A 26370-nucleotide genomic window follows, 5' to 3' on the forward strand; every position below is an offset into this window, starting at 1 on the left:
TGAGCACTTTCTATACCAATGTCCGTTGAAACTGACAGTTTGGCAGGATATATGGGAAGAACACTTCTCTGAAATTAGTGTGTTTTCCCTTTTTTCCTCATGACGTTCTTTGTCTACTCTTTTGAAAATGTATCAAAGCTCATATTATACAAGAAAATTGTTTATCGTTCGTGATGTGCTTCAGATTGAATGCTTGTTTAAAGAGTGATAAAGGCTGACTAACTCTCTTTAGTCTTATTATTATCAGTGTCCTTATTCTTTCACTATTGCAAAAATAGACACCACAGAGTTATTTCAGCTATTAACAACTCAGTGAGATGAGTGAATAACCAGTTATGTACAATAACTTTTATACATGACGTTCTACTTGCGAAAAAGGCCACTTTAAAAAAGTATAAATGACTATTTATGGGTGATATCAGTGTGAGTGATGTACATGATCACCATCGTATATCAAATGCCTTGGCACTGATGAATTATAGGATATGAGTTTTTCTTTCATTTTGCGACCTTTTAAGATCATTTGGAGCTTTTTGTACCATTTGAGCTATTAGCGTATTTTATATTAGGAGCTCAAACACGGGCGTGAAGACAGTTTGATAACGTTCAATAAAAACAAAAGCTTGATGGTTCAAGAAGGATCATTTTTGGAAATCGATGTGTGCTTAATCTATTGTCAGCAAAATGATAAACTAAAATAGATAAACATTTATTTATCAAGACGAACGGTAGATTAATCTTCAAACCCCTAACATCGCCTCTATTATCCTTACTCATTGTAGTGGTCTTGGTCTAATATAAGGTGAAGTACTTATAGGGTAGATATGACAAGTATCTTGCAAAAAAAGAAGACTTGAAATTTACCGCGTTCACTCCAGACTGTCTGATAAACCGATCTCCATATAAATCGATACAGCCGAATCTTGAAGAGATACCTCTCAAAGATGATGCTTCCAAAGTGGCTGGCTTCCATAATCTTTGAACAAGTGTTTTCACATCATTAAACTTAATTTGCTTGACTTTAAAATACCCTAAAACTGTTCAACGAGTGAATAAATAGGCAAGATACATAGATATGTACTTTTTCTTTATCAATCTTTTCAGGAAGCATACATTCAGAAAATTCATCCATGGTGTCCATTGTGTTATCTATGTACCGTAGATAATGACTAGATACAATGCCTTTAGGAGCAGTTAGTCTATTCTCAGTTGCCCTTTATCTCTTTTTTGACATTTCCCCAATTTTCATTCTTAAATTAATCACACCAAAAGCGGAAATCACTTCGGTGACAATCTGTAAATTGACCTTTTGATAAAGAATGCTCACTAATAGCTGATAACCCGCGTCTGGGCGAGCCTCGGTAGCAACACATATTGGTAGCAAACCCAAATTAATCAAGGAATACACAGTTGACTATATCATCCACTTTGTGTCCTCAATGGTTACTGAAGTTTCTTTATCAAACAAGCTTACCAGATTTTTCCTAATGCTATCCTTTTAAATTGTTGCTTCAGTTTCTTTTTAGTTCAAAAAAAAGAAACTGTATGATTAAAGCTACATGATTCAAATGAAAAAATAAGAGTTTCCTTTTTTGGATCAAGCTAATCTGGAAAAAGCAAAAAATTGCCTTTTAAGTTCGACCGCTAATTTCAGTATAGTTTTCACATTTTAAATTCAGACGATGTTAGTTTTTTTTCTGGACAAATCAAAATTAACTTTCAGACAGTGTTACCTTTTTTGGATAAAATACAAAAGGAAATTAGTTTTCAGACAAATCGAATACTTCTTGAGAGTTTCACCAATTTTGGTCTTCGTTCACCTCGAGGTCTGCGTTCAGTTTTGTTTTCATCAACATCAACTTTATCAATAGTTAACCGAGGAAGTTTGAACAGGCGAGAGGCACCTGCTATCATTAGCAACAGACTTACCAATAATGAGTTTTCTCGTCTCAGTGTTTATTCTATTGTACTTTTTGCCGCGACGAGTAGCTACTTCCGTATTGCGGGTACCACTGGAAGCGTCGATAGGGTGTCGATGTTACTGAACTGGGACATAATTGTGTGAAGTTTGCACTGAATATTGTCAAGTGCGCGAAATAAAGAGAATAAAAACAAATGCATAAGAAAGAAATAATAGTTACGCGTTTCTTAAGTCTTGATTAGACATTGATTATGGTTTTAGACATTTCTGTAGATTATGATACCGCCCATGTCAGCTCAGCTAATCACGCTCTTGAGTTAACCTCTGCCTATTATTGGATACTTTATGAAAATTAATCATGCTTTTGAATTAACTGCAATCTTGTTAATGTCGTTTTTTCTTTATTTTTAAAATTATGCGTATACCGATTTACTCAAATGCTGGAGCTTCCATACAAGCCAAAAAACAGTAAAAATATGAAAGTATACAAAAGAAGCTACCAGTTACAATGCAAACAAACAAATTATAAAACAAAAAGATAATATAAACTATATGTAATGAAACAGAATAACTCAAACTGTTAATAGGTATTAAAAGAAAAGACACTTTTGAAGAGAAAAAGAATGCAAAAAGGGCTCGGAATTCAATTTCCTCAAGCACGCGAGGCTCAATATGTAAACCCTGCGGTAATATCGATCATCCATTTGCTAGGAGCAAGGAGTGGCCAAATCATAATTTTACATTGCAAGAGTTAATTGAAAGAAACTTTGGTTCTAGATATCAAAGGTACACCGTCTTTTTGCCACTTAAATCATTCGTATCCGCAACAGATGAAGATGCGTATAGTGAAGCGCTTGAAAAAATCAAGAGTCTTTCTACGTTTTTACGAAAAGTTGTCTTCAAGGCTCAGTTTTTCATCAATTTTTATATATTGAAACATCCAACAACTTGATGAACGAACTCTTTCAACAGAATTTTTGGTATTCTATATGTAGAGTAGTGAACGAAAACTTGTCTATCGAGCAGCTCCAGTTAAAATATTCTCGTATTCTCTTTCTTGTAGATACATGGATAGAACTTAGCGGTACTGAAGGCATTGATCTGACAGTCAAGGAAGATGGTCTGAGCAATTACGGCAAGTATTATCAAGTGCATGTGAGACTCTCGCTACATGCTATAATAACTTTCAAAATATTATAGCAAATCATTTTATATACGTGGTTCGTACAGCATTTCCTGTAAGTGAGAAATCAAAAAATAGTTCTACTTACTATGAAGATTGACATTAATTATCGAAAGGGTATGGGAATGCCCGTGATAAATCAGATAGTATATAAACATGTGTTAGATGCGGTATTTTCTCCTGGACCACAAATTATTATGACTAACAACATTGCTTATTCCATAAGCGAAGAAATTCAAGACAAAATCCGGGTGTTCTTAAACCTGTTAGTTTTAGAGATCAAAAGCCGACTTCTATCGTTTTCTGTAACAAAATAAACCCTTAACAAAGTTCTATTTGGCATCATGCCAGCACTAAGACATATTCTGGTCAAGTACGGATCTTTAATTGCAAAGAATTCACAACTACAGCCTGCTTCACAACCACAACCTGTTTTGCAGGAACAACCAGAGCAGAAAAATCAACTAAATAGAAGAAGACCAAAAAAAAAGAAGGAAACAAACAGAGACAAACAGAAAGGCAAAAACGAGAAAAAAAGTTCGTGCCACCTCGAGCCTTCAGTTTATTTCCAAACCCAAGTTTACGTTGACGCTTCATTTAAATCGACAGCCAAAACTTGGCTGGCATATTTCCTGGGGCAGTATTGCAGAAACAAGGAGAAGAAATGCCTTTCCAGAATACACAAAGACCTTTCTTTGCTTATTTTAATTTTTCAAAATTAACAGGCATGTCTTAACATAGTACATGAGTAATAAGTACACTAATTTTGAACTTGTATAATCTTGAAGAGATGAAAGATTTACCTGAATAAAAAGGAAAGATGCTTTTAAGTAGTATGTATACAGATGGATATATATGCAGAATATCATTCTGTGAAAAAATACACGCAACTTCACCTGTGAATCAGACTTCTCTGAAGCTACACGATTTTACCAGTGAAGAGGTAGACCGTTATTTTAGACCTTGTACTGTAGACCCAAACAGAAAAGATGTCTTTGTTTCACACCATGGAAATACAGGCATAAGACGTTTGTCATCGACCGAGTATTACAACATGAGTGGAAACGTAAACCGACAAAAAATGGAACAGGAGCGTAAAAAAAGATCGAGTGTGAAGCAAATTGAAACACAAGTGCCTTCCTCCAAAACTGCATGCATTGACCATTATATAATGCACATAACTTATATGCTATAGCATATGGGTGTCTCGCCAAACTTTTACAGCTTTGAAACTGCAAGAATTAAATGGTGCAACTACATCGGTTCCCAGCGCGCGGCTGAAAATGCGGTCAACATCCTTATTAACGGGTCAAAAAAATATAACAAAAGAAAAAGAAACAAGAGGAAAAGAAGAAAGACAGCGGCTAGATATCAAAGCAATCCTACTGATGCCTATTCTAATCTAGGGGAAAATGTATCAAGGCATTACTCATATTCATAAATACTTCGTATTATTGTTCCTCTAAAAGCATTGTTTTTTTTTTTTGAAAGGAAACATAAGGAAAAATTTGAGGAAGGTGGCCGGAGTAAAATGTCTTTAGTTGTATTTGGCAATGGCCATAAAAATAAGAGCCATGTAAAGTTTAAAGGATTAAGGCACGGTGTATCAGAAAGGGTATACAGGCAGTTGAGGCTCCATGGAAAGCTTGGAGAATTGATGCTTCTTGACATAGATGAATACAAAATATCAAGGGTGAAGATATATGTGTGAATATCATGCAAGTATTAATACAAATTTTACTTCTGTATCCTATAGACCTGCAATTCCTGTTTCGAAAATAACCTATAAAATCTCATGTGGCAATGATGATGATACACGCGAAATCCACCAAATATCGATCTGCAAAAGTTGCGATATTTATTGGAATCGGGATGTCATGGCCGCGAAGAATATGTTTGCCATTGCTGAATCTATCTGGAACGGCCATGGTTGCCCTAATGTCTTTAAAAGGCATTGCGCCACCTCCAATGTGGTTGTCTCGCTCTAACTAGTGAAGGCTTAAAGATACCTACAGGTAAAAAAAGAGCAATTGTTATTTTTAAAGTTGTCTGAAAACTAATTTCCTTTTTTATGTCATCCAAAAAAGTAGGCAAACATCTGAAAATTAATTTTGATTCGTCGAAAAAAAAACTAACATTGTCTGAATTTAAAGTGTGAAAACTATATAAAGCAATATACAAAAGAGAATACATGTAGTAAAACAAAGATGATTGTAAACATCAAGGAATATGTCAGGGTCTCTTTATTGACTCCTTCCTAATTTGTCTATTTTCTGCTCTAAAAAGTATCTCACATCCACTGAGTCTCAACAGAATGTATCATTTTAATTCCGGTCACTGTCTTTTTTTTCCTCTTCTTTTCCCTCTTTTCTCTTTTCCCTTCTCTCTCTTCCTTGTCTCTTTTTTAAAGTCAACCATAACAACGATAGAATATGTCCAAAGCCACTTCGTTTGTTCGTGAATATAAGTTAGTTATGGTTGGTGGTGGAGGTAATGTAAGATTGGTTCATCATCTCTTTGAGACTAAAGTGAAATCTATATAGGTGTTGGTAAATCGGCCTTGACTATTCAATTTATCCAATCACACTTTGTAGACGAATATGACCCTACCATTGAAGGTGAGATATATATATATATATATATATGCATTTATATATATTATATATATATACATGTATATAAAGTGTATAGAATGATATAATAGTAACACAAGAATATTAAAATTAGACTCATACCGTAAGCAGTGTATCATTGATTCAGAGACAGCTTTATTAGATGTATTGGATACAGCCGGTCAAGAAGAATACAGGTAAAATAATAAAAATAAGGGGGAGGGGGCTTTATATACTCATTCATTACAGTGCCATGCGTGAACAATACATGAGAAATGGAGAAGGATTCTTGCTAGTATACTCTATTACTTCTCGTATGTCATTTGAAGAAATTACAACATTTTATCAGCAGATTTGTCGTGTGAAGGATAGAGATTATTTCCCTATGGTATTAGTGGGCAATAAATGTGATTTAGAAACAGATAGACAAGTATCTAGTCAAGAAGGAAGAGACTTGGCAAAGAATTTTGGATGCCAATTCATTGAGACATCAGCCAAACAACGTATCAATGTAGATGAAGCCTTTTTTGAAGTAGTTAGAGACATTAGAAGATACAACAAGGAGCAAGAAACCCGAGGGAATAATGATCATCAATTTGGTATTCAAGATAATCAAGATGTAGCTTCTGATAAATGCTGTATCTTGATGTAATAATATAAAATAGCAAATACACTTTAACAAATAATATGTAATAATATATTCTCCCCCCCCTTTTTTTATAAAAAAAATGTCCCAAAAAAAAGGCGTGAAAAATGGTCTTTTATGGTAAAGAAAAGAGGATATTTATTTAATGGAATATAAAGAGTAAATATATATTTGTGTATTAGAGAATAAGGCACTTGAATTTTCTTTTCATTTTATCTTTTGATGGGTTTTGTTTGTTAATTTGTCGAACAACATCATAAAACACCTCATCTACATTTATTTTAAACCTTGCTGACGTCTCATAAAATGGTTTGCCTCCCCATTGTTGTGATAAGATCATTCCTTTCTCTCTTGAAACAACTCTTTCGTTTTCAAGATCACACTTGTTACCAACTAATACCATAGGAACCTATTGAATATTATATATAAATCTCCTAATACGATGATATATAATAGAAAGATAGAGAAAAGAGCTCCTTACGTTGTCAGAACCTTTCACTCGAATGATTTGTTCCCTTATTTCATCAAGATCAGTCAGAGTAACTTGACTTGTAATCGAAAATACAAGCACAAATCCTTGTCCATTCTTCATATAAAGGTCACGCATAGCAGTAAATTGTTCTGTGCCTGCCGTATCTAATATTTCGAGCATACATTGGTGTCCGTCCACTTCAACTTGTTTTCTATATGAGTCTTCGATCGTTGGGTCGTACTTTTCTACAAAGATAGACTGAACAAATTGAACTGTCTTTTTTGGAGGAATGAGTAATAGGTCATTTTTCAATAGTTAATCTTACCAAGGCTGATTTACCAACACCTCCTGAGCCCAAGACAACAAGTTTATATTCTCTCATAATAAAAGCTTAACAATAGTAAAAAGTAATAGAAAAAAAAAAGTGAATATAAAAAGGGGGAATATACGTTTTAAATATAAAAAAGAAAAAAAAAAAAGAGAGAGAGGGGAAGAAGAAGGCAAGACAGAGAAAGAGCGAGAGAGATCACACAGAAAGGTAACTATTAATGTTGTACAAGAATGAAACTGAATTTCAATTTTTAATATCTATTAGAGACAGTGTTTGGTAACTGTGAAGGGGGGAAAGAAAGAGATAAAAGAGAAAAAAAAAAGAGTAAAAGGAGAAGAAGAAGAACTCCTTTGGTTTATTATGTAGAGATATTATATGAATAACACCAATATCTATTCATCGGAGACAGAATAGGATCCTTTGACATGACTATCTTTTTAGAATAACAGTACTTTGGATCAACAGCAGATTGACTATAATACGCTCTACGGCCATGTTTTACCAAATGCCATGATCCTATCTGGTTTAATAATGAAGGGTGTGATGATACTTCGATAATACGTAAATTATTGTTATTAGATTTTAAAAAGTTATAAAGTTGGTTCATATTGATGACACGCTCTACATTCAAATAGTATAACTGAGGAAACTTGTTTAATAATGTCTTTATGTCTATCTGTCGGCAGTTGGCAACTGATAGATATTTTATATTTCTATTCGGTGGAAGCTGTTGAATCAGTTCATCGTCAAATTCGACGTGTCCTCCTATATCAACTATCTCCAGAGTATCAATCGACGTTAGTAGTTGATAGATGCACCTTTTGCAAAATCCACTTGCAATATGTCTATTCACGTTCAGTTGTACCAATCGTTTACATTGCATCAGATAGTCTATTAATTCAGAGCAGCACGATAAAGAATGACATCCTTGGAGATTGAGATGTGTCAAGGTTCTAGGAGACGGCAGATGTCTAAAGAGCTGACTATTAATCTGTGTATAGGCTAAATCAAGCTTCTTTAGCTGATGACCACCACTCTTTAGTTTGTCAAAAAAGGGCACAAAGAACCGATCTTGTGAAAGTGCCATACACATATAAAATGATATATTCTCTAGCTCTTTAGGAATAACCCAGTGGGACGAAGCATCGTCATAATGATGATTATACGTGACTTGTTTCTTTTCCATAAAGTAATCTGCCATCGCCTTGGTAAACGTTTGGTCAGAGAATCCAGTGAAATCAAGCGTGCGCAGCTGTTGTTCAAAAAATACAGACTGGATAGCCAAAGGTGACACAAAAACATGCATGAGTTCTTCTCCAACAAACAACTCCTTCAACTGCCGACATTCATTTAATATGACAGCTAAATCTTCAGCTGTCACAACTGATTTCGCCTTGGACTCTGTCCACCGAGCGCCTCGTGTAGTATATCCAGAGAAATCGAGTCGATAGACCATCTGTTTTAACCGAGTACATGTCGACTTGAACGCCAGGTATTGTCTTGGCCCGTGGATGATTACATTTTTATACAACAATCGGATCACCGCAGAGTAAAAATGACGGTTCACTAAGCAAAGGGAGGCCAGGTCTTTGTTGGATGCTCGACATTGCTTTGCTATTAATTCTACAAGTTCAATCGAAAGATGCTCCATGGGTTTTTTTTTTGAAGAAAAAAAAAGAAAAAGAAAAAAAAGGATTTTTCTTTTATATTCATTGAGCGGAACAGTAAGGTTATCCAATAGAAATTATGAATTCTCTTTTTATGCCTTTTACAATCCAAATAGTCAATTCAATTGACTAAAACATGTTTAGTGAACCATAAACAATGATCAACTCTTTACTCATTAGTCTATACACACATACATACATATAATCGTTTTCTTTGAGCGGAGTTTTGTTAAGCATCTTTTATTCTACTGCATTAGTGTTTCATATCCTTCCTTTCCATCTTTTTTACAAATAAATAAAAAGTGTATGTATCAAGGGATGCACTTGTAAAAAGAAAGAAGCTGCAAATAAAGTCATATGATGCCTAGACTTGTCTTGTTTACATGTCAGGTACATTCTTGTGCAACTTGAGACTGATCAACGTATCCAATCAAAAATGTTATTCACATCTTATCGTGAGAAATTACGTGATACTTTTTTTTTCCTAGAATTTCTTTTTTATTTTGCCATGGCAACTTGGTACAAGAAAAAAGAAATGGTTACCATAGAGTTCTTATAGAATTCACTATACAGGATTATTTATTGATGACATTTTAGTCAAGTGGATCATTATTTTAAAATTACTAAAAGAATAATAACCATGTCATTTATTTGTTGAAACACTATTGTGCAAATCAAAAGTGGGACGACAACTTGACCTCAGCCGATGGGATTAAGAATATGCATTTGTTGAATATGCTACATATCCTTAAAGAGGCCAAAGATATTGTTACACATCGCCTTTGGTTATTTTGACGTCCGTATTCATAAATTTCGCAAATAATTGGCTTCAGCATATCAAAAGAATCTCAAGGGGGAATTACTTGTATTCGGTTGGTTAACGTATAATGCGGATTTAAGAATACTCTTTTTTTTTTCAGTGCATAAATTAATCCTCTCGGACAATGCTGAGCAAATTATTATCAATGTTATTGACTTAAAAAAGCAGCGTCTACTGCTCTCTTATGTTTTACTGAAAGAAGAAAAATATGTTATTACTGCAGTAAAAAAAAAAAAGAAAATGTGAAAGAAAAGAAAAACAAAAAAAAAGGGGGAAGAAGGTAGTGTTCTCTTCATTCAACTGCTTTTAATAAGTAATATGACATTGATTACAGAAACTAATTTTATGATAAAAAGGAGAATAAGAGAGATTCTCCTTAATTATTTAAGTATAGTTTAAAAATCACCTTTGACTTCAAGCCTAGTTTAAAATGATTCCTTTTCTAACAATATTCATTTATTACAGGTTTGTTCTTCACGTCATGGCCAAAGAAAGAAAGAAGGAAGAAAAAGGAAAAGTGTAACATGATCAGATAAACCAAGATATCTGTAAGTTATCCTGATTTGATCGACAGTTTAAAGCTATTTATATGCTATTTTCTTAAAATACGCGTTTCATATCTGCACACACGCTCTGTTTTTGATTGACCTCAGGCTTAAAAGCAATAGTGTAATACTTTTATTGTATTGGATAGCTTCTGTAGTACAATTAGAAATAAAAATATTGCCGAATCGTTATTTATGCATGCTTTCTCTTAAGAAGAGAACACGCCCCAGACCATCGATTTCAGTATCTTCTTGTTGGCCTTTAAACATTTCACAATGAACAAACATTATGCAATGAACACGCAATTTGAAGGTATTTTCGATAAAATGAACCGTACAGCATGTCTTGGATACAATACAAAAATGGAAAGTGCACCAGATGCTGTATATCCCTTTTTTAATGTTCTTACTGGCAAAAGAATACATGCTGTAAAACGTTTGTTACAAAGAAACCAGTCCAGAAACGAAAGGTGTGACCATGACTGGGTTTTAGTCGTTTTGGTTTGTCCAAAAGCAAACACGAGCTTAGGACTAGCCAGATTTAGATGCTTAAAGACCTGAACGGTTGCATCACTTTAATTCATCATCATAAATTACATATAGTATCTATAATAACAAATAAAGGGCATTTAATGTATTAATCCTTTAATACATACACTCATTCATGATATTGTCTCATGATCTTTCTCGACCTTCACCTGTGTTTGAGTCTAATGTAAGGTTTGGATATGGTAGACAAGACATATACTTTATTAGAGTTTAATCGTCATCTATTCCCTCCTCACTTCAAGCTACGCCTTGTGCACTGTAGAGGTATACATCGTTTTCGGACTTTCTATTTGAGTCTACATTGTTGTACCAAAGTGCCCAATGAACTTGGACAGCAGCTTTTCTTTTTCTTTTTTCCTTTATTTTTCCCTTCTCATCTTGGTCTCATTGACAAAAACAACAAAGCACATAAAAGGAAAAGACCTTATAAAAGAAGCAAAAACAAAGAGAAGAGGTAAAGAAGTCGTATGAATAAAATACTATATTTAACAAAAACAAAACAATACAGGGTTTATTTCTCCTAATTATTTTTTTTGTATTTATTGTTTCTCTCTCTTTTTCTCTCTTTCTTTCTTTTTACTTTATTTTTGTGTGTGAGTGTGTGTGCGTGTCCCCTTAAATGATCATGTCAGACTCTCAATTGTTTACCGAGTATAAACCGAGCACATCTAGCACTTCCTTATCTCAGGAACCATGGAACAAGGTTCAATCATCTTATGCAGCCAAAAGAAAACAGATCCAAGAAGAAAGAATGAAACAATTAAAGGAATTAGAAGACAAAGTCACAGAAACGACAAATTGGAATAATCAAAAACGAAAAGAATGGATATATACAAGCCGTGGTCCAATAATAGATGAAGAACAACCTCAGAAATTAAAGACCAATCATCTAGAAGATGCTACTTTGGAGGATCTTGAGGACTTGATCGCTGCTTCAGCTAAAAGATTAGCTAGTTATCGATTAAGAAATCAAAAGAGTACGACTCAAAAGTCATCTGATGAAATCGGAAGATGGAAGGAGCTGTTGGAAGATGGCGTAACTACACCCAGTACGACAACTAGTAGTAGTAGTAGTCAGCATGATCGGCTCTCCAACACAAAGCATTACAACTCGGATCCAATTGAACCTATAATAACCTCTCCTCTAGAAAAGAGCTCATCTTATTTGAGAGTTAAAAGTATATTTGAAAATAACGGTAGCAGTAATAGTAATGAAAATAGACATTCTTGGAAGAAGAACGCTATTGATACTTCGTCTATTATTGCAACAAGATCTACAGTCTCCAATGCATCACCTAAAATTGAATCTCCTCGTATCAGCTCAAGCACTACTCCACGTGCAACAACTCATAATTTAAGAAAGCTATCTCGCATCTCGCCTCAACAAGATCAGCCACGAACAAGAAAATTAAGTTCGCTGTCTACTTTACATAATGATGACCAGAAATCCATTGATGAATATCTCAAAAGCTACAAGCAAAATAACAGCGCCATCAGCAGCAGCAACAATAATAGTAGCAGCAGTACCACAGTCGCAAAACGTAAAGTAAAACTGAGTATTACGAGCAACATGTCGACTACAACAGCAAACACGACATCTATTACCAATACAACTGCAGCAACGGTTAAAAAGGCAAAAGAAAGCAAGTCAGGAACTGTTGTGAAAAGAAAAAGGGGAAAGGTAGTGTGTAAGGAGCTGGCACATTTGTCCTATCTATGTGGCGCATATATGTCATGAAATACTCATATTTTAATAGACCTTGCCTGGAAGTCTTGCTACACCTCCAGCCGTTGCACCATTAACATTACCACCTATGAAAGTAGAGCCATTGAATATACCTTCATCAAAGCATACCCGTAACCTACCAAAGACACCTACAAGGATACCATTACCTGGCTCTACCTCAATATCAAGATCGTTAGCAAAGCAGGCGAATGATGATGAACCCTCTAAGCCCGCTGTAATGAAATCAAGCAAGAGCAAAACAACCGCACATCAACTTCGAAAACCAAAATCAAACACCATTCTGACACCAAAGCTTCAAGTTAGCAAATCAAACAAGAGCACAGATGAAAATCTATTGCGTAAGAACAGTATGACGGATAACACCGCTCCACAACCCGTTGCTACAGGATCAACCTCTATTGCCACATCTTCTGCTTTACGTGTAACAACTTTGACAAACTCTGTATCTAGCAAGAGCAGTAAGTGTTATCCAAGTCATCCATTAATACTCTAAACTAAACAAAAAGTAGTTTTAGCGAGCAACTCAAAAAGAAAGGTATCAACCCTTCAGGAACGACTACAAGGTATGGTGAACGAAAGCAAGTCATGGACAGCTCAATTGGAGCAAGAAAAGACTGGAGGAAAGTCAGAGATCGTATTGAGAGGTAAAGGTCTTGCTCCAACAGAGAGTGAGAAAAAGACGACGGCTATTCCCAAAGTATTGATGCGCGTTGCCATGACACCCGAAGGTACAAGATTATTATTTTTAGAAAAACAACTTGTTCATTTTGCATAAATTAGCTGCACAAAAACTATACCAATTCAATCTGACATCTTATGAAAAAGTGGAAATGATGAAGTACGATCACATCTATTTTGTGGGCCATCATGCACAAAAGAGGCCAGCTAGTCCAAGCAATTCTGCATACAACTATGGATACGACGATGAGCGTGGAGATTATATTATTCAACTAAGAGACCATTTGGATTATCGCTACGAGATATTGGAAGTGATGGGCAAAGGCTCTTTTGGCCAAGTATTGAAATGCTATGATCACCGATCAGGTCAAACTGTAGCAGTCAAGATCATCAGAAACAAAAAGAGATTTCATGCTCAAGCACTCGTAGAAATCAAAATACTTAAAGATCTCATCGCTTGGGATCCAGATGATAAGCACAATAATGTCAGAATGCTGGGTCATTTCATGTTTCGCAATCACTTATGTATTGCCTTTGAATGCTTGAGCATCAATCTATACGAATTCATCAAAAGCAACGGTTTCCATGGCTTTAGCATGGGGCTTATTAGAAGGTAACATTTGCACTACTGCAAAAAAAGCCTAATTTATTCATATTCTTTTAGATTTGCTATGCAGCTACTAAACTCTCTTGTACTTTTACAAAAACACAAGCTGATTCACTGTGATCTAAAGCCTGAGGTAATCGATCCATATACTTTGCCAAGCTATTAAGCTAACTCTTGCTTAGAATATTCTGTTGAAGCATCCAACAAAGAGCACAATCAAAGTCATTGACTTTGGTAGTTCTTGTCTGGAAAGTGAAAAAGGTAAAAGAAAAAGATGACTGTCAAGACCAAGGGTGTACCAACGTTTCTCTAGTGTATACATACATTCAAAGTAGATTTTATAGATCACCAGAGGTGATCATGGGAATGAACTACAACATGGCTATTGATATGTGGAGCACAGGTTGTATATTGGCAGAGTTACATACAGGCTATCCGTTATTCCCTGGTGAAAATGAACAGGAACAACTTGCTTGTATAATGGAAATACTCGGTGTACCAGAACCTTACCTTATTGAAAAGAGTAGTAGGAGAAAATTATTTTTTGGTATGTTGTAGATAAAAGCATTATATATGCCCTTATTAATCTTTATCAGACTCACAAGGCAATCCACGAATCACACCAAATTCTAAAGGCAGGAAACGGAGACCGGGTACTAAAACTCTAGAGCATGCCTTGAACATGCCCGATGAATCTTTTATAGATTTTGTCAGCAAATGTCTTATCTGGGACCCAGAAAAGCGTATGAAGCCAGAAGAGGCCTTAAAGCATTCGTGGATGACGAAATCTTATTCAAAGAAACATTAGAGGAGATTTGTAAATATTATTGTATAAAACACACACAGTTGCCTCCTGTTTTGCTTTATTCCAAAGATTTGCCATACTTTTGTGATAAAATGCTCTTGACTTGTTGAAAGTCTCTATCAAATCTTTGCTTATCGTTTAATCCCTTCTTTTCTTTGCCTTTCTTGCGACCATCGTTCACCTTGACACCAAATTGAACTGCGCTCTTTGGAAGGATTTCGATAGAGTCTTTGTATTTTTGCCACTCTTCGTCTGTGTCAAAGTCCCATCGAGTCAATTGTGCTTTCTTGTTGCGATTCGTGCCGTGATCGACGAGATGTGTTTTACTCTCTTCATCATCTGATTGATAGGCTGTTAGTTTTGAGCGTTCGTCAAATGATGTAGGCAGAGCGGATGAACCCAAGCCAAACATGTCTATATCTGCCGCATCCATGTCCATGATGTCACGATCAACGTTATCCAACTTTCTTCTTTTTTGACTCTGCTCTGGCTGTGTGTTCTCTTCTTTCGCTTGAGATAAAATGGATGCTACGGTCTCTTTAGCATCTGGCATGACTTCATCTTCTTCTTCATCGTCCACTGCTAACCCTTTAAAGTAGCTTTCCTTATTGGTCGTTTCTGTTTCGATATCCTGTCTTTTCTCTGAAGCCTCAATTGTGCTTTCATCCAATTGATAATCTCGTCCAACGTCTGCAAATATATCACCACTAAACCCATCCTCAGACATCGCCACTGGTTCTGCAGTTAAGGTAGCATGTATGGATCTATTCGTATTCACCACTGGCTTCTTTCGATCTTCTCCATGTCGAATACTGGTCATGACCTGAGAAATCTTTTCAGCCACCAAATTCATTTCAGCAAATATGTCTGCTGGACCATTCGTATCCATATCTGCTTTGCTTCGGATAACAGCTGTAGGTACAGCGAATGCGTCCGAGTAATATCCAACCTCGTCTGCTAGTTCAAATACAAAACTCATCCTTCCAGGCTCAAATAGTTCCACTCGCTTCTTTTTAGTCTCTCTTGATTCTTTCATGATTAGATCGTAAATATTTTTGGCCATCACACTGTGAAACTTGGGCTTGCCGTCCATGACTTCGACAGGTAATGGCTCTTCTGCATTTGTTGTTGTTGGTTGTTCAACAACAATGTCATTTTCTTTTGGATGCTGCTTCTCTTCTTTTGATAGATCTCGTCTTACTTTACTTAATAAAGCAAAATCTAAACCCTTGACAAGGTGAGTATGATCTATATCACCTCCTAAATACTTTGATTGTTCATAAAGTTGCTGAGCATTCAGTTCTTCGTCTGCCTCTCTTTGTGTTCGTTTTAATAGTTCTTCAGTTGTCAACTGTGAATCGTCCTCTGCCAACTCTTGTTGACGTCTTTCAGCAGCTCGATCACGATAGGTGCTCAAGGGTGTCTCTGTTTCCTCATTCTCATTTTTATTAATCTTTTTTTGAAATCTATTTGTATATACACATCAGATCAATCATTATGAATCTGCTTGTTTTTTTTTTTGGTTATTACATTTTCTTACGAAGAGCGTGTGGTTTTGCAAAAACAGCTCCTGAGCTTTTTCTATACGGTTTTAGTAGAGAGCGTATTTTGATATTGTAAGTACATACGGTGTTCGTGGTGTTGAAGGTGTTGCTACTTCTTCATTGCTTGGCTGACGTGGTGTAGCCATGAGCTTTCTAAAGTCATCTTGAGTTAATCTATTGAAATAAAGGTTATACTTTATATAAAGCGGCAGTTGTCGTGGCTAACCCTTGACTCATTTTTATAGATACAATATATAATAAAAGAAAAAAATGTCTTTTCTGTGCTGGTCTAGAAATCCTCCTCCTTTTTATTTAACATAAATTAGCAAGTGTAATCTTCAAGTTATGGGTAACGAACGTAATGACACCGTTATCCCATGCTATAGCCAATACAGCTCCTTGTTTATAAAACGATGAGAAAGAGATATGTAGAGGCTTTGTTTCGTTCTTTAAGGCAGACACATGAATAGATCCTTTGTTTCCATATTCTACTTGTGCTCCACGTATGTATCCACTATACAAGTAGTAATTAGATATCAATAGTCTATAGCAAGAATAAGCTTACATCTGATGAAATGCTTTTCTTTCTCGTATGTTTAGAGGAGAAAGTTGAACATTGTACAGATTGATGATGGGTGAGTTTTCAAAAAAGACAGCTATTCGTTGTCCATATCTACGGTCAATGGCTATATCTTGAATAGTGTTTCCAGTATGAGAAGCACTATCAGATATTGCTGCTGAATGAACGGTGATCATTTTAATATCCCATACATCTATTTATATATATATATACTGTTAATCATTGTATTCTATCCCCCCTTTCAGACATTACCTTGTTTGAATGTGGGCCCAGATAGACATAAGGCATGAATATCATTTTTACTCTTCATTGAATACAATAATGTCATATTATCAGGCAACCAACATGCTGCTTGAACCCATAGACCAGGCGGATTCTTTAGTTGCTTTGATGCCCAAGTGGCACTCGACCAAATGCGAGAAACACCAGCTGTTCCTCCCACAAATAACCATTTACCATCATTACTCCATCTTACTATTGTATTTCCTTTTCCATAACGCTTAAGGGCAACTGTTCTGTTCAACAGCATGTCGTGAATAATCAATGCGCTGGATGCAGATGAAGCAATAGCTAATAAATGACTTCCAGGTGAAGGATCCCAAGCTATGGCAGTGACGCATTCCTGTTCTGGATATTCAAGATGTTGCATAGAAGCAGCAGGGTGATACCAAATACCCGTATTAGATATATAGTTCAAATGAATGCTAATATTCCATACACAAACACCTGCTTTACATCCAACTGCAAGTGTTCCTGTTGCCTTTGGTTTCCATTCGATGCATCGAATATCCTTCATCAACACATGTTCTAGCACTTGGCATTTCCATGTTGTTTCTTGTTTTGTGTACAAATAGATACGATCTGCCCTGTCTGCAACTGCCAATATTTCTTGATGAGGGTGCCAAGAGATACTCTTAAATATACCATCACTGCTGATCTGTATATCACTTGGAAGACCAGTCTCAACTTTGAAATAACTCTTGTTGACATAGTCATAAATTCGCTTGGCTGTAGCATAGGCGTTGCTATTTTAGAGTGTATCAATAAATAGATAGTATATATAAGGCATATCAACTACTCACGTTTGTTCAATCGTATTTAAGCTAATAGAAAAGAGAAGATATTAGAGTGATAATATAAAATAGTTAGCTTTACCTCTTTTTAATGTATGTTTCAATAGACTGAGTCAGCTCATTATATTTAGCTTCAAACATGTTGAACTCCTTAGACGGAGCTGTATTCACATAGTCTGATGCTTGGTTTTCTATAGGCTTGAATTGAATAGAAGGGTACAGAGGAATCTATACAAGAAAATGTCATTATAACAGAAAAGTAAAACTAACGTGTTTGATTTGCCTTATTGTTCAACACAGTAGACTTGACATCACTTTCGTTATTCTCCACATTGACTGAATTAAGTGTTAATAGTGAGCTCGTCTTTAAGAGTAATCTATTTACTTATGTCTCCATTATGTTCAGCAACTGTTCCATGATTTTGATCAGGTATAGTGTATTGCATTATATTATATATTCTGTATAGGAGAAAAAAAAGAGAGAGAGAAGGACGCGACTCTTTTTTTTTTGTGGGTTGTCTGTTTCGCTCTGACAACATTCTGTATTTTAAATTACAGAAAGGGGGGCTAAGCCGCCAATACAATGAGACTATGTACACAGACGATGAGTTATTTATCCTGCAAAGATCATTCAGAAAACAAAAAAATGTCAGACCCTTTCAAAGGACAAGAAGATTTATCTGATGACGATGATCACTGGAGAGACCCTCACATTGGTGAAACACTTGCTCCATCCACGCGATTCTCTAATACTTTTGACGACAGTTCGACGCTTGTTAGTGGAAGAAGCAGTAGAGCATCTACAGCCATGGAATCTTTTGTCAGCGTTCGTCCGTCAGGTAAACCTGACGACTATTGGGTTCTACCTCCACATTGTACCATAACAGATATCTTGGGTCCTGGACGTGCTCGCTTCAAAGAGATGATGCGTTCGACTGGCGCTTACATGTCTTATAATGACACTTTGCATCAAATAGACCTCTGGGGCGATCCTTTATGTATCGATAAAGCAAAGCACAGTTTGAACATGATTGCTAATCGTATTGCAGAACTTGACGTCACTTTACTTCGTAAAACAAAGAAATGGAGTCGACCTGATCGTGAATTGACCATTGAAGAAAAGAGAAGAGAAGAGAAGAGACAGCAGAGGATTCTTGAAGAAAAGAAATATCTAGGCGAGCCTACTGAGAAACTCCCTTATTATTCAGTTTATTACTCACCCAGTGATGCTGTTTCTATCAACCGTATTGTTGGCAACAATGATTCCTATTTGAATCAAATACGAATTGACTGCAAAACATATATTGAATATGATGCTCAGAATCGCATCTTTAGGTTGTATTCAAATGACGAAGCCAATATCAAGGCAGCGTCTGCTCGTCTCCGTAACTGGCACCTGCGTTGTTGTCGTGAACCTGAAGCCGGTGTGGCAAGATTAATGCAGCAACCAAGCGCTAACTTGGCGCTCAAATATCGAAAGCTACCACCTGATTTTGTTCTCTATGACTATATACCTCCACACAGAGAACAAGAGCTTCGAGATAGATCACGTATGTTTGAAACAATCACCACTGGTTTCGAAGCCAACATAGCCTATTGGAACGCGAGCGTGGAGGACAGTTTGATTTCATTAAATGACAGTCAACAGATGAGAGGTGCTCTCTCCGAAAAAGCTAAAACATTGGACAAAAGAAATGAAGAGGTGATTCAGCGATTACTCGACAGAGGCTTAGAAAGCATACGTCTAAAAGATTGGGATATTCGAATGAAAATTCGCTTTGGCACAATTTATTTGGTAGATTATCCTAAAAAGGATCAGATGCATTTGACTATTGAAGAGGTCAGCGATAATATGTTTAAGAAAAAAAGGTTCAAGTCTGCTTTGGCGCCATGTATGAGTAAATCACTTGAAAACCTTGATATGCTCTTTGAATACCTTGGAACCAAGGCACAAGAATTCTCTGAGAATCCCAAGACATCCTTTGTCATATTGGCTCATCAATACCCCATTGCTGCCTCTCCAGCAGATTTACGCAAGAAGGATGTCAATCGAGGAGAAATGTGGAAAACGCGTACGGAGGTCGCATTTACAGATAAGGGTGAACGTGGATTGTGGAGTACAGTAACTCAGTGCACAGACCTGGTAGACATTAGTTGTTTTAATGCTGAACAGCCTTACTCCTGGGACTTGAAGGTGCAGTTTGCTCGAAGTCTTCCTTATGATGATGTGAATGCTCCCCATGAAAAGTTCTCAAAGAATCTAAAACTGAGCCCTTCTGGGCGTCTTATAATGACCCCTGTTTTCGATTATAATCCCAAGATAGTCAAGCAAAAGACAAAATGGAGATATAGCTGGTATGACTTCACTATTGAAATATGTCAAGAGGAGTTATGGGATTTGAACGAAATCAAGCGAGAGGATAAAACTTTGCCTTTGGACTTTTCAGAATTTAAACCTAATCATAAACAATTCAAGATTTCGATGTACAAGGAGCAATGGGTGGACAGGTTTGCAGAAAATCTTCGTTTGGGAGTAGGTGAGGCCCCTTCCTGGACTATACGTGACTTCTTGGGCACAGAAGAAGAGAATGTGCACACAATAGTACATAATGCCAAACAATTTGGACAAATATTGGCTAGCGTGGTACCTGTGTACTTTGAGCAGTCTGCTGCTTCTCTCGTATAAACCTTTCTATTCCCCCTCTTTTTTTTTATTTGCTTTTTTAATATTTATGCAAGCGCCATTTAAAAAAAATCAATTCAGTAGTCTCCCTTTTTTCTTTCCGTGTAATCTAAGCTAACAAGGGGAATACATGTCAGACATGGCTCCGTTATTCTCGTTGTTTGCACTAATCCCAGTGATAGTTGGGACATTTTACTTTTATGCTCATTACCGTACTTTTGGAAATCTTGACATCTCAACAAGTTCAGTTGCGTACAATCGTACAAAGTATCATAATCTTCTTGATTGGGACAAATACTCACTTCAAATTGAGGGAGTACCTACACAAATTCATGCTGGAGAATTTCACTATTGGCGTATTCCTGATAGAGAACGATGGTCTGATATACTGAAGCAATATCGTACAGCAGGATTTAATGCTATTCGTATATACTTTCACTGGGGTTATCACTCACCAGACGAGGGCGTTTATCTATTTGATGGTAATCGTGATATCGACTATTTGCTCACACTTTGCGAAGAATTGGATCTCTTTGTCTTGGCAGCGCCAGGTCCATACATTTGTGCAGAGACTTCAGGTGGTGGCTATCCAAGTTGGTTAGTCGCAAAGCGCGATTTACGTATACGTCATAACTATATCATGCTTTGGCGCGTCTATGATCCCAAATTTGCAAACTACGAGATTCAATGGCTTGAACAGATTTTACCTATTATTGCAAAGCATCAAGTGACTTCAACCGATACAGGAAGAAAAGGATGTGTCTTGGCTGTGCAGATTGACAATGAACTCTTTGAGACAATGGCAAATTTACTTCCTATTGGATTGCATGATCAAATGAGAGTATTAGCAAAAGCAGCACGAGATGTAGGAATAACGGTTCCCCTTTTCTCAAACGACGGTTTTGAAGAAGGTGGCTGGGTGCCACGTCCAGAATTGGATAGTAGCAAGAAAAAGGCTTGGGAGAAGAGTAAGTTTGGTTTAGATCTTTATGGGTTTGATAAATACGTGAGTAAGTATCTTCCTATGTCCTTATCATGACTCTAATTTACCGGCTTTAGTCTTCGCTCCTTCAAGCTCCCCCAAGTCATGGCTTATCAACAGTGGCGTCTCTGTTGGCTCCTGGGAAGAGTGGAACCCAAAGAACTTGGAGAATTCAATGGACAAACTAGAGAAGAAGGTCAGGGGATTTGGTGGTGGAGCTAAAGAGGTAAGAATGATACGATACTCTGCAAAGAATCTGCTGTTCAACTATATAGTCTCCCATGTTTATACCTGAGCTGCAAGGTGGTTGGTTTAACCATTATCAACTACAACATACATATGATCAAATATACGATTACTACGGTGATGAGTATACAAGGCTGTTATATGAAACTTCTCTTGCCCAAGGAGTGACCATCGCCAGTATCTATATGGGATATGGCGGTACTAACTGGGGAACATTGGGCGATCCGTAAGTTAGAATGAAGAATACAGAAACAAAAGCTAAAATACATGAAATAGGGATGTCTATACTTCTTATGACTATTCAGCTTGTATCCGTGAATTCGGTATGCTCTCATCAAGGGGTAGAAACGTACGCAAGTCTATTCTGTTTGCTCGATCATTTGATCCCTATTTCACCAAGACAGAACTCGTTGCTCAGCCCAAGATCCAGACGTCAATTCCGCATACACTTAATCTTCAACGCCAAGCAGTTCAAGCAGATCAAGCAGTAACCTTTACATTCTTTAGGAACTTTGACAGAAAGAAGCGTGAGACGTTCGATGTTACCATAGAGCTTGATGACAACAGTATTGTAACACTTGGATGCCATATTCCTTACAAGTCCTCATTTGTCGCTCTTGGAAATTATGTTACTCAAAATGACCTGCATCTGATTTTATCTACTGTTCCCATACTTTCTCGTGTCATTAATAAAGATAGGCACGAGGAAGTATGGATTGTGGAACCCAATATGGTTGGTGGAATGGTCTTTAAGAATAAGCAGATAAAGTTGAGCGGTAATATGCAAGACAATGTCCTGCGTGCAGATGGGCCTACTTTTATTCTCTCGTTTGAAAAGAGTCATGGATGGACTAGATTAGAAACAACAGATGGAAGCTTATACATCATTGGTCTTGACAAATATGATGCAGGCACGCTCTATGCTGCATTTAATGAACCTTATTGGAACAACGGCCAAAAGAATTACCCTTCATTTGTCGCTTGGGGTGCTGACGAATTCTTTTACAACAAAAAGACAAGACAAGTCGAGATCAAGCACAGAACATCAGAACGTTCAGCTCACTTTATCTCATTTGATCCTATTGAGGACAATCGACTCTCTTCTGGATCTGTTCTTTATGATCTGCCATTTGTTCGTAGTTTGATCTTTGAACATCACCAGAATCCCTTACCAGTATCTATTCGATTTGATCATTGGGAGGTACGTCAGGTTGATTTCGAGCAGCTACCATGGTCACCCGTCCAACAACTCAAGGGAAAACCAGTTTATGATTCGTTGGATTATCATTATACTAGTGGTCATGTTCTATATCGCAAGAAGATAAAGGCAACCCACAAAAAGGTCAAGCTATCTGTCAACGCACGCCACCGCGCCACGGTACTTTTGAACAACCGAATCGTTGGTGGACACACGACATATTCACGCCAATTATTCCTCCCTGGGGCAAAGATTGGACCGGACCCATGGTTCCTTGGCTCACGCACGTACGACATTACATCCTATCTTACAAATGATGAAAACGAGCTAGTGATCATTGTCGAAAGTTTTGGATTGAATCGACAAGCATTTATTATGAACGACATTCGTAACCCAAGAGGTATCATTCAAGCCAAGCTAAATGGTATCAACTCAACCGAACAAGGAGAATGGGAAATATCAGGGGTTGATGTTCGTCTGTTGACAAATGCCTATAGTACCACAGGATTCCCAGATGAAGCAGTCCAAAAAGGCTGGCAAAAATTCAAGCAGTTTGACGAAAATGACGGTGTTTATAAAATTCCCATTTCTGTCACACAAGGCGTACAATGGTTCCGATTCCGATTTGATCATACCTTAAAGAAGCAGAGTGATTTATATCGAATTCCCCTTCGATTACATCTGGATGGTGAATGGACAGCAGTGGTTATATTGAATGATGTTATTATAGCCAGATATTATGGTAACGGTGATGGGCCACAACATGATTTTTATATTCCTGATGGACTGTTGAAGGTTAAACATAATGAAGTGAAGGTTCTTGCCTATACCTGGCATGATACCCTTGGAGAAATAAGTATCAAAGGATGGCCTGTATTAGAAGACAGTGGTAACCTTATCACGCACTATGATCCTAATACTCGACCTCAAGAATACATTGTCTATAATGATCGTATCTTGATGCATAAACAGAAATGAGTGGTTACGCGGACACTTAATTAAGCTTATTTCCTCATTTGATAAACTTGACATTTTTGGTGTCTATTTGTAACCCTGAAACTATACGAATAAATACCTTTTCCTTTCTCTTTCCTTTCCCTCTCTTTCTATATCCACCCTTTCTCTCTTCTCTCTTTTTGCTTTCTTTCCCTTTCTCCTTCTTTCCTTAATCTAAAGAGATTATTTATTCTGTGTGCGCCTACATACGAATAATATAGAATTGCAATGATGGAAGATCCTCAATCCTTATTGACTACAGCATCTCACCATTTTGAGAATGGACAAATAAAAGTACTATAAAAAAGAAACGCACATCGACCTAAGGCTAATAACCTTTTAGGATGCCTATCAATCATTTTTAACCACAGCTCAAAATGCCATAAAACCATTATTTGACGTGAAGTTTGTTCACTGTTGTAAGTTTTGAACAAGTATCAACCAAAACTACCGCTAATCAGATAGAGATAGCTATCGTTTCAAAGCCGCAAAATCATGAAGCATTACTTTGCATATTACGAACATGTTTCGATCAAATTGAAAAGATTATAGAGCATCATTCTATTTCATCTAATAAACCATCGCCTTATCCTCCTCCCTTACCCCCAAAGCCTAGTGCAAGTAACAGCAAGCCGGTCTTGCCTCCAAAGCCTACTCGACCCCTACCAACCATGCCTACGCTAGTCGTCAAGACAGAACAAGATGCCGGTAATATCATGATATGGGTGCACTGATCATCATGGCTTATTTTTTTTTGTCTAGGGCCAGCATTTCCTCCTGTACCTGACGGAGAAATTGACCCCAATCACCTTGTACCAGCACAAACGAATAACAATGACAGCCTAACTCCACCCGGCAATTCAAACCATATACCAAAGATACCAGTTCCGCCTCTTCTCACTACGCATCGAGTCCTTCAAGCAAAATTAGATGAACTTGAATCATCCTTGAACGAATACCGTACAAGAAAGCGGCAGTTATCGCTTCACCATGAAAATATCAACAGTAATAGTAACAATAGTAACAATCACATGACTGAAAACGAATTGGATGATGCCATTTCCAAATATACCCCGTATGTAGCCGAAGCCAAGCAAACGCTCAATAGAGTACGTACGATCTACATGAATGCAGCCACCATCCCATCCATTTTGCACTTTCATCCAGGCATCATCGCATACCAAATCACTCGCATCGAGTCTGCCATTTTCATGGCTATTCCTCCTCAGTCACTTCTGACACATTCGCCCAAGAACCCGCATCCTCGAATTGTGGCATCTACTGATTTTTTTAACTTTATTACAAGAGTTATTGAGCACTCCATCTTATTGCCTCAGGAAGCATCGTCAAGAGCTCAGCATATTCATCACTGGATAAAAATTGCCACCAAATGCCAGGAACTCAACAATTACCAAACGTTAAAAGCTATCGTTTCCGCATTAGGCACACCACCTGTTCAGCGGTTGAAGAGAACATGGGCCTATATTCCTAAAAAGAGCATGTCAAAACTGGAAGCATTGAATGAGCTCATGTCTGAATCAAACAACTATGGAAAGTATCGAGAGCACATGGGCATTGCCTCTACCTCCGTACTAGGGAAAAGCGTTAACAGGATGCAATCAGAACATTGCAAACGGCCGACGGTTCCCTTTTTGGGTACATTTATTCATGACATGACCTATCTTTTAGCCGCTGTTCAACAGCAGATCCAACAAGAACAATCCATCCATGTGCCTGTACGAACCTCGTCCCGACCTGACAACAGGTCGATATCCAATAACACCGATACCCTTCAAAAGGACCCTCGTGTTCAAAAGCTTCTTCATACCCTTGCCCTCTTCCAGTCTTGTCCACCCTATGACAAGAAACCAAATTCGATATACGCAAAGGCGGTCCAAAAGAACACCAGTCCAGTTCGACCAGCCCTCAGTCAAGCCATTCATCGCAGTAAATCTAGCTTTGGCCGTTTGGGCGGTGCGATTGGACTTGGAGGAAATAACTACGTGGACGGCGCCAGTGAGATTAGTTTGACTAGCAGTAGCTCGAACGACAGTGATGACGACTTTGATATTGACGAGCAGTCAAGTCTTGTCACCCAATATATCCTTATGCGCCCATGGGTTAGTCAAGATACCGTGGATGAACTCAGTTTGCTTCGTGAACCGCCTCGATCTGGCTCTAGACAAAACGGTGGGCCTACGAGAAGTAATAGTGTAGGAAGTCACTATGCAAGCTCGTTCATGAGCAATACAAGTTCGTTTATGAGGCTTAGTGCAAGTGGTAATAGTACAACAACCAACGCGTCCTCAAGCACTCTAGAAAGTCGACCAGAGAGTTTGGATGATTTTGCTCGATTCCAAGGCTGTCCTTCTCCATTAGCCGAAAATGGGTCGTATAAAGATGAACACGATGTCTTTAACGTAAGTCCTACCTCACATTTGAGATATGACAGGTGGGATGAGGCCATGTCTCTGTATAGTAAAGG

At 37.3% G+C, this 26370-nt stretch overlaps 11 protein-coding genes across 11 annotated transcripts; 6 read left to right on the forward strand and 5 right to left on the reverse strand.

Moving 5' to 3' along the window:
* Positions 1 to 1814: 1814 nt before the first annotated feature.
* On the reverse strand, positions 1815 to 2079 carry RHIMIDRAFT_252353 (uncharacterized protein). Its single transcript, XM_023610945.1, is given in 2 exon segments — positions 1815 to 2019; positions 2031 to 2079. 2 exon segments carry the CDS (start codon positions 2053 to 2055, stop codon positions 1865 to 1867), a joined length of 180 nt encoding a protein of 59 aa, XP_023470593.1. The 5' UTR covers positions 2056 to 2079; the 3' UTR covers positions 1815 to 1864.
* Positions 2080 to 5536: 3457 nt separating this feature from the next.
* Positions 5537 to 6368, forward strand: RHIMIDRAFT_243040 (ras-like protein 1; the record flags this gene model as incomplete). The annotated part of the gene is made up of 4 exons (XM_023609886.1): positions 5537 to 5594; positions 5648 to 5722; positions 5832 to 5913; positions 5966 to 6368. 4 exons carry the CDS (start codon positions 5537 to 5539, stop codon positions 6366 to 6368), a joined length of 618 nt encoding a protein of 205 aa, XP_023470594.1.
* A 172-nt stretch (positions 6369 to 6540) lies between these two features.
* Positions 6541 to 7216, reverse strand: RHIMIDRAFT_243041 (uncharacterized protein; the record flags this gene model as incomplete). The annotated part of the gene is made up of 3 exons (XM_023609887.1): positions 6541 to 6771; positions 6844 to 7110; positions 7160 to 7216. The coding sequence occupies 3 exons, from the start codon at positions 7214 to 7216 to the stop codon at positions 6541 to 6543; spliced, it is 555 nt and encodes a 184-aa protein (XP_023470595.1).
* Positions 7217 to 7523: 307 nt separating this feature from the next.
* RHIMIDRAFT_287908 (uncharacterized protein) lies at positions 7524 to 8843 on the reverse strand (the record flags this gene model as incomplete). Its single annotated transcript, XM_023613517.1, has 1 exon — positions 7524 to 8843. The coding sequence occupies exon 1, from the start codon at positions 8814 to 8816 to the stop codon at positions 7524 to 7526; it is 1293 nt and encodes a 430-aa protein (XP_023470596.1). The 5' UTR covers positions 8817 to 8843.
* A 2441-nt stretch (positions 8844 to 11284) lies between these two features.
* Positions 11285 to 12956, forward strand: RHIMIDRAFT_607 (uncharacterized protein). The gene has a single exon (XM_023615462.1). It carries the CDS (start codon positions 11366 to 11368, stop codon positions 12482 to 12484), a length of 1119 nt encoding a protein of 372 aa, XP_023470597.1. The 5' UTR covers positions 11285 to 11365; the 3' UTR covers positions 12485 to 12956.
* Positions 12957 to 13323: 367 nt separating this feature from the next.
* On the forward strand, positions 13324 to 14586 carry RHIMIDRAFT_284771 (kinase-like protein; the record flags this gene model as incomplete). Its single annotated transcript, XM_023613206.1, has 5 exons — positions 13324 to 13784; positions 13836 to 13911; positions 13961 to 14039; positions 14092 to 14325; positions 14375 to 14586. 5 exons carry the CDS (start codon positions 13324 to 13326, stop codon positions 14584 to 14586), a joined length of 1062 nt encoding a protein of 353 aa, XP_023470598.1.
* A 55-nt stretch (positions 14587 to 14641) lies between these two features.
* RHIMIDRAFT_232337 (uncharacterized protein) lies at positions 14642 to 16364 on the reverse strand (the record flags this gene model as incomplete). Its single annotated transcript, XM_023607721.1, has 4 exons — positions 14642 to 16049; positions 16114 to 16164; positions 16212 to 16301; positions 16354 to 16364. 4 exons carry the CDS (start codon positions 16362 to 16364, stop codon positions 14642 to 14644), a joined length of 1560 nt encoding a protein of 519 aa, XP_023470599.1.
* A 66-nt stretch (positions 16365 to 16430) lies between these two features.
* RHIMIDRAFT_252365 (WD40 repeat-like protein) lies at positions 16431 to 18268 on the reverse strand. Its single transcript, XM_023610946.1, has 7 exons — positions 18166 to 18268; positions 18064 to 18116; positions 17863 to 18008; positions 17790 to 17810; positions 16960 to 17732; positions 16693 to 16900; positions 16431 to 16641 (listed from the first exon to the last, which is right to left on the reverse strand). The coding sequence occupies exons 1-7, from the start codon at positions 18224 to 18226 to the stop codon at positions 16440 to 16442; spliced, it is 1464 nt and encodes a 487-aa protein (XP_023470600.1). The 5' UTR covers positions 18227 to 18268; the 3' UTR covers positions 16431 to 16439.
* Positions 18269 to 18426: 158 nt separating this feature from the next.
* RHIMIDRAFT_232339 (uncharacterized protein) lies at positions 18427 to 20466 on the forward strand (the record flags this gene model as incomplete). Its single annotated transcript, XM_023607722.1, has 1 exon — positions 18427 to 20466. One exon carries the CDS (start codon positions 18427 to 18429, stop codon positions 20464 to 20466), a length of 2040 nt encoding a protein of 679 aa, XP_023470601.1.
* Positions 20467 to 20593: 127 nt separating this feature from the next.
* RHIMIDRAFT_232340 (uncharacterized protein) lies at positions 20594 to 23867 on the forward strand (the record flags this gene model as incomplete). The annotated part of the gene is made up of 4 exons (XM_023607723.1): positions 20594 to 21473; positions 21523 to 21671; positions 21721 to 21917; positions 21968 to 23867. The coding sequence occupies 4 exons, from the start codon at positions 20594 to 20596 to the stop codon at positions 23865 to 23867; spliced, it is 3126 nt and encodes a 1041-aa protein (XP_023470602.1).
* A 246-nt stretch (positions 23868 to 24113) lies between these two features.
* RHIMIDRAFT_232341 (ras GEF) lies at positions 24114 to 26346 on the forward strand (the record flags this gene model as incomplete). The annotated part of the gene is made up of 5 exons (XM_023607724.1): positions 24114 to 24179; positions 24229 to 24304; positions 24357 to 24593; positions 24648 to 26305; positions 26338 to 26346. The coding sequence occupies 5 exons, from the start codon at positions 24114 to 24116 to the stop codon at positions 26344 to 26346; spliced, it is 2046 nt and encodes a 681-aa protein (XP_023470603.1).
* Positions 26347 to 26370: the final 24 nt, after the last annotated feature.

This window comes from Rhizopus microsporus (genome assembly GCF_002708625.1).
Source record: "Rhizopus microsporus ATCC 52813 unplaced genomic scaffold scaffold_1, whole genome shotgun sequence".
In the NCBI taxonomy this organism is placed as follows: Eukaryota; Fungi; Mucoromycota; class Mucoromycetes; order Mucorales; family Rhizopodaceae; genus Rhizopus; species Rhizopus microsporus.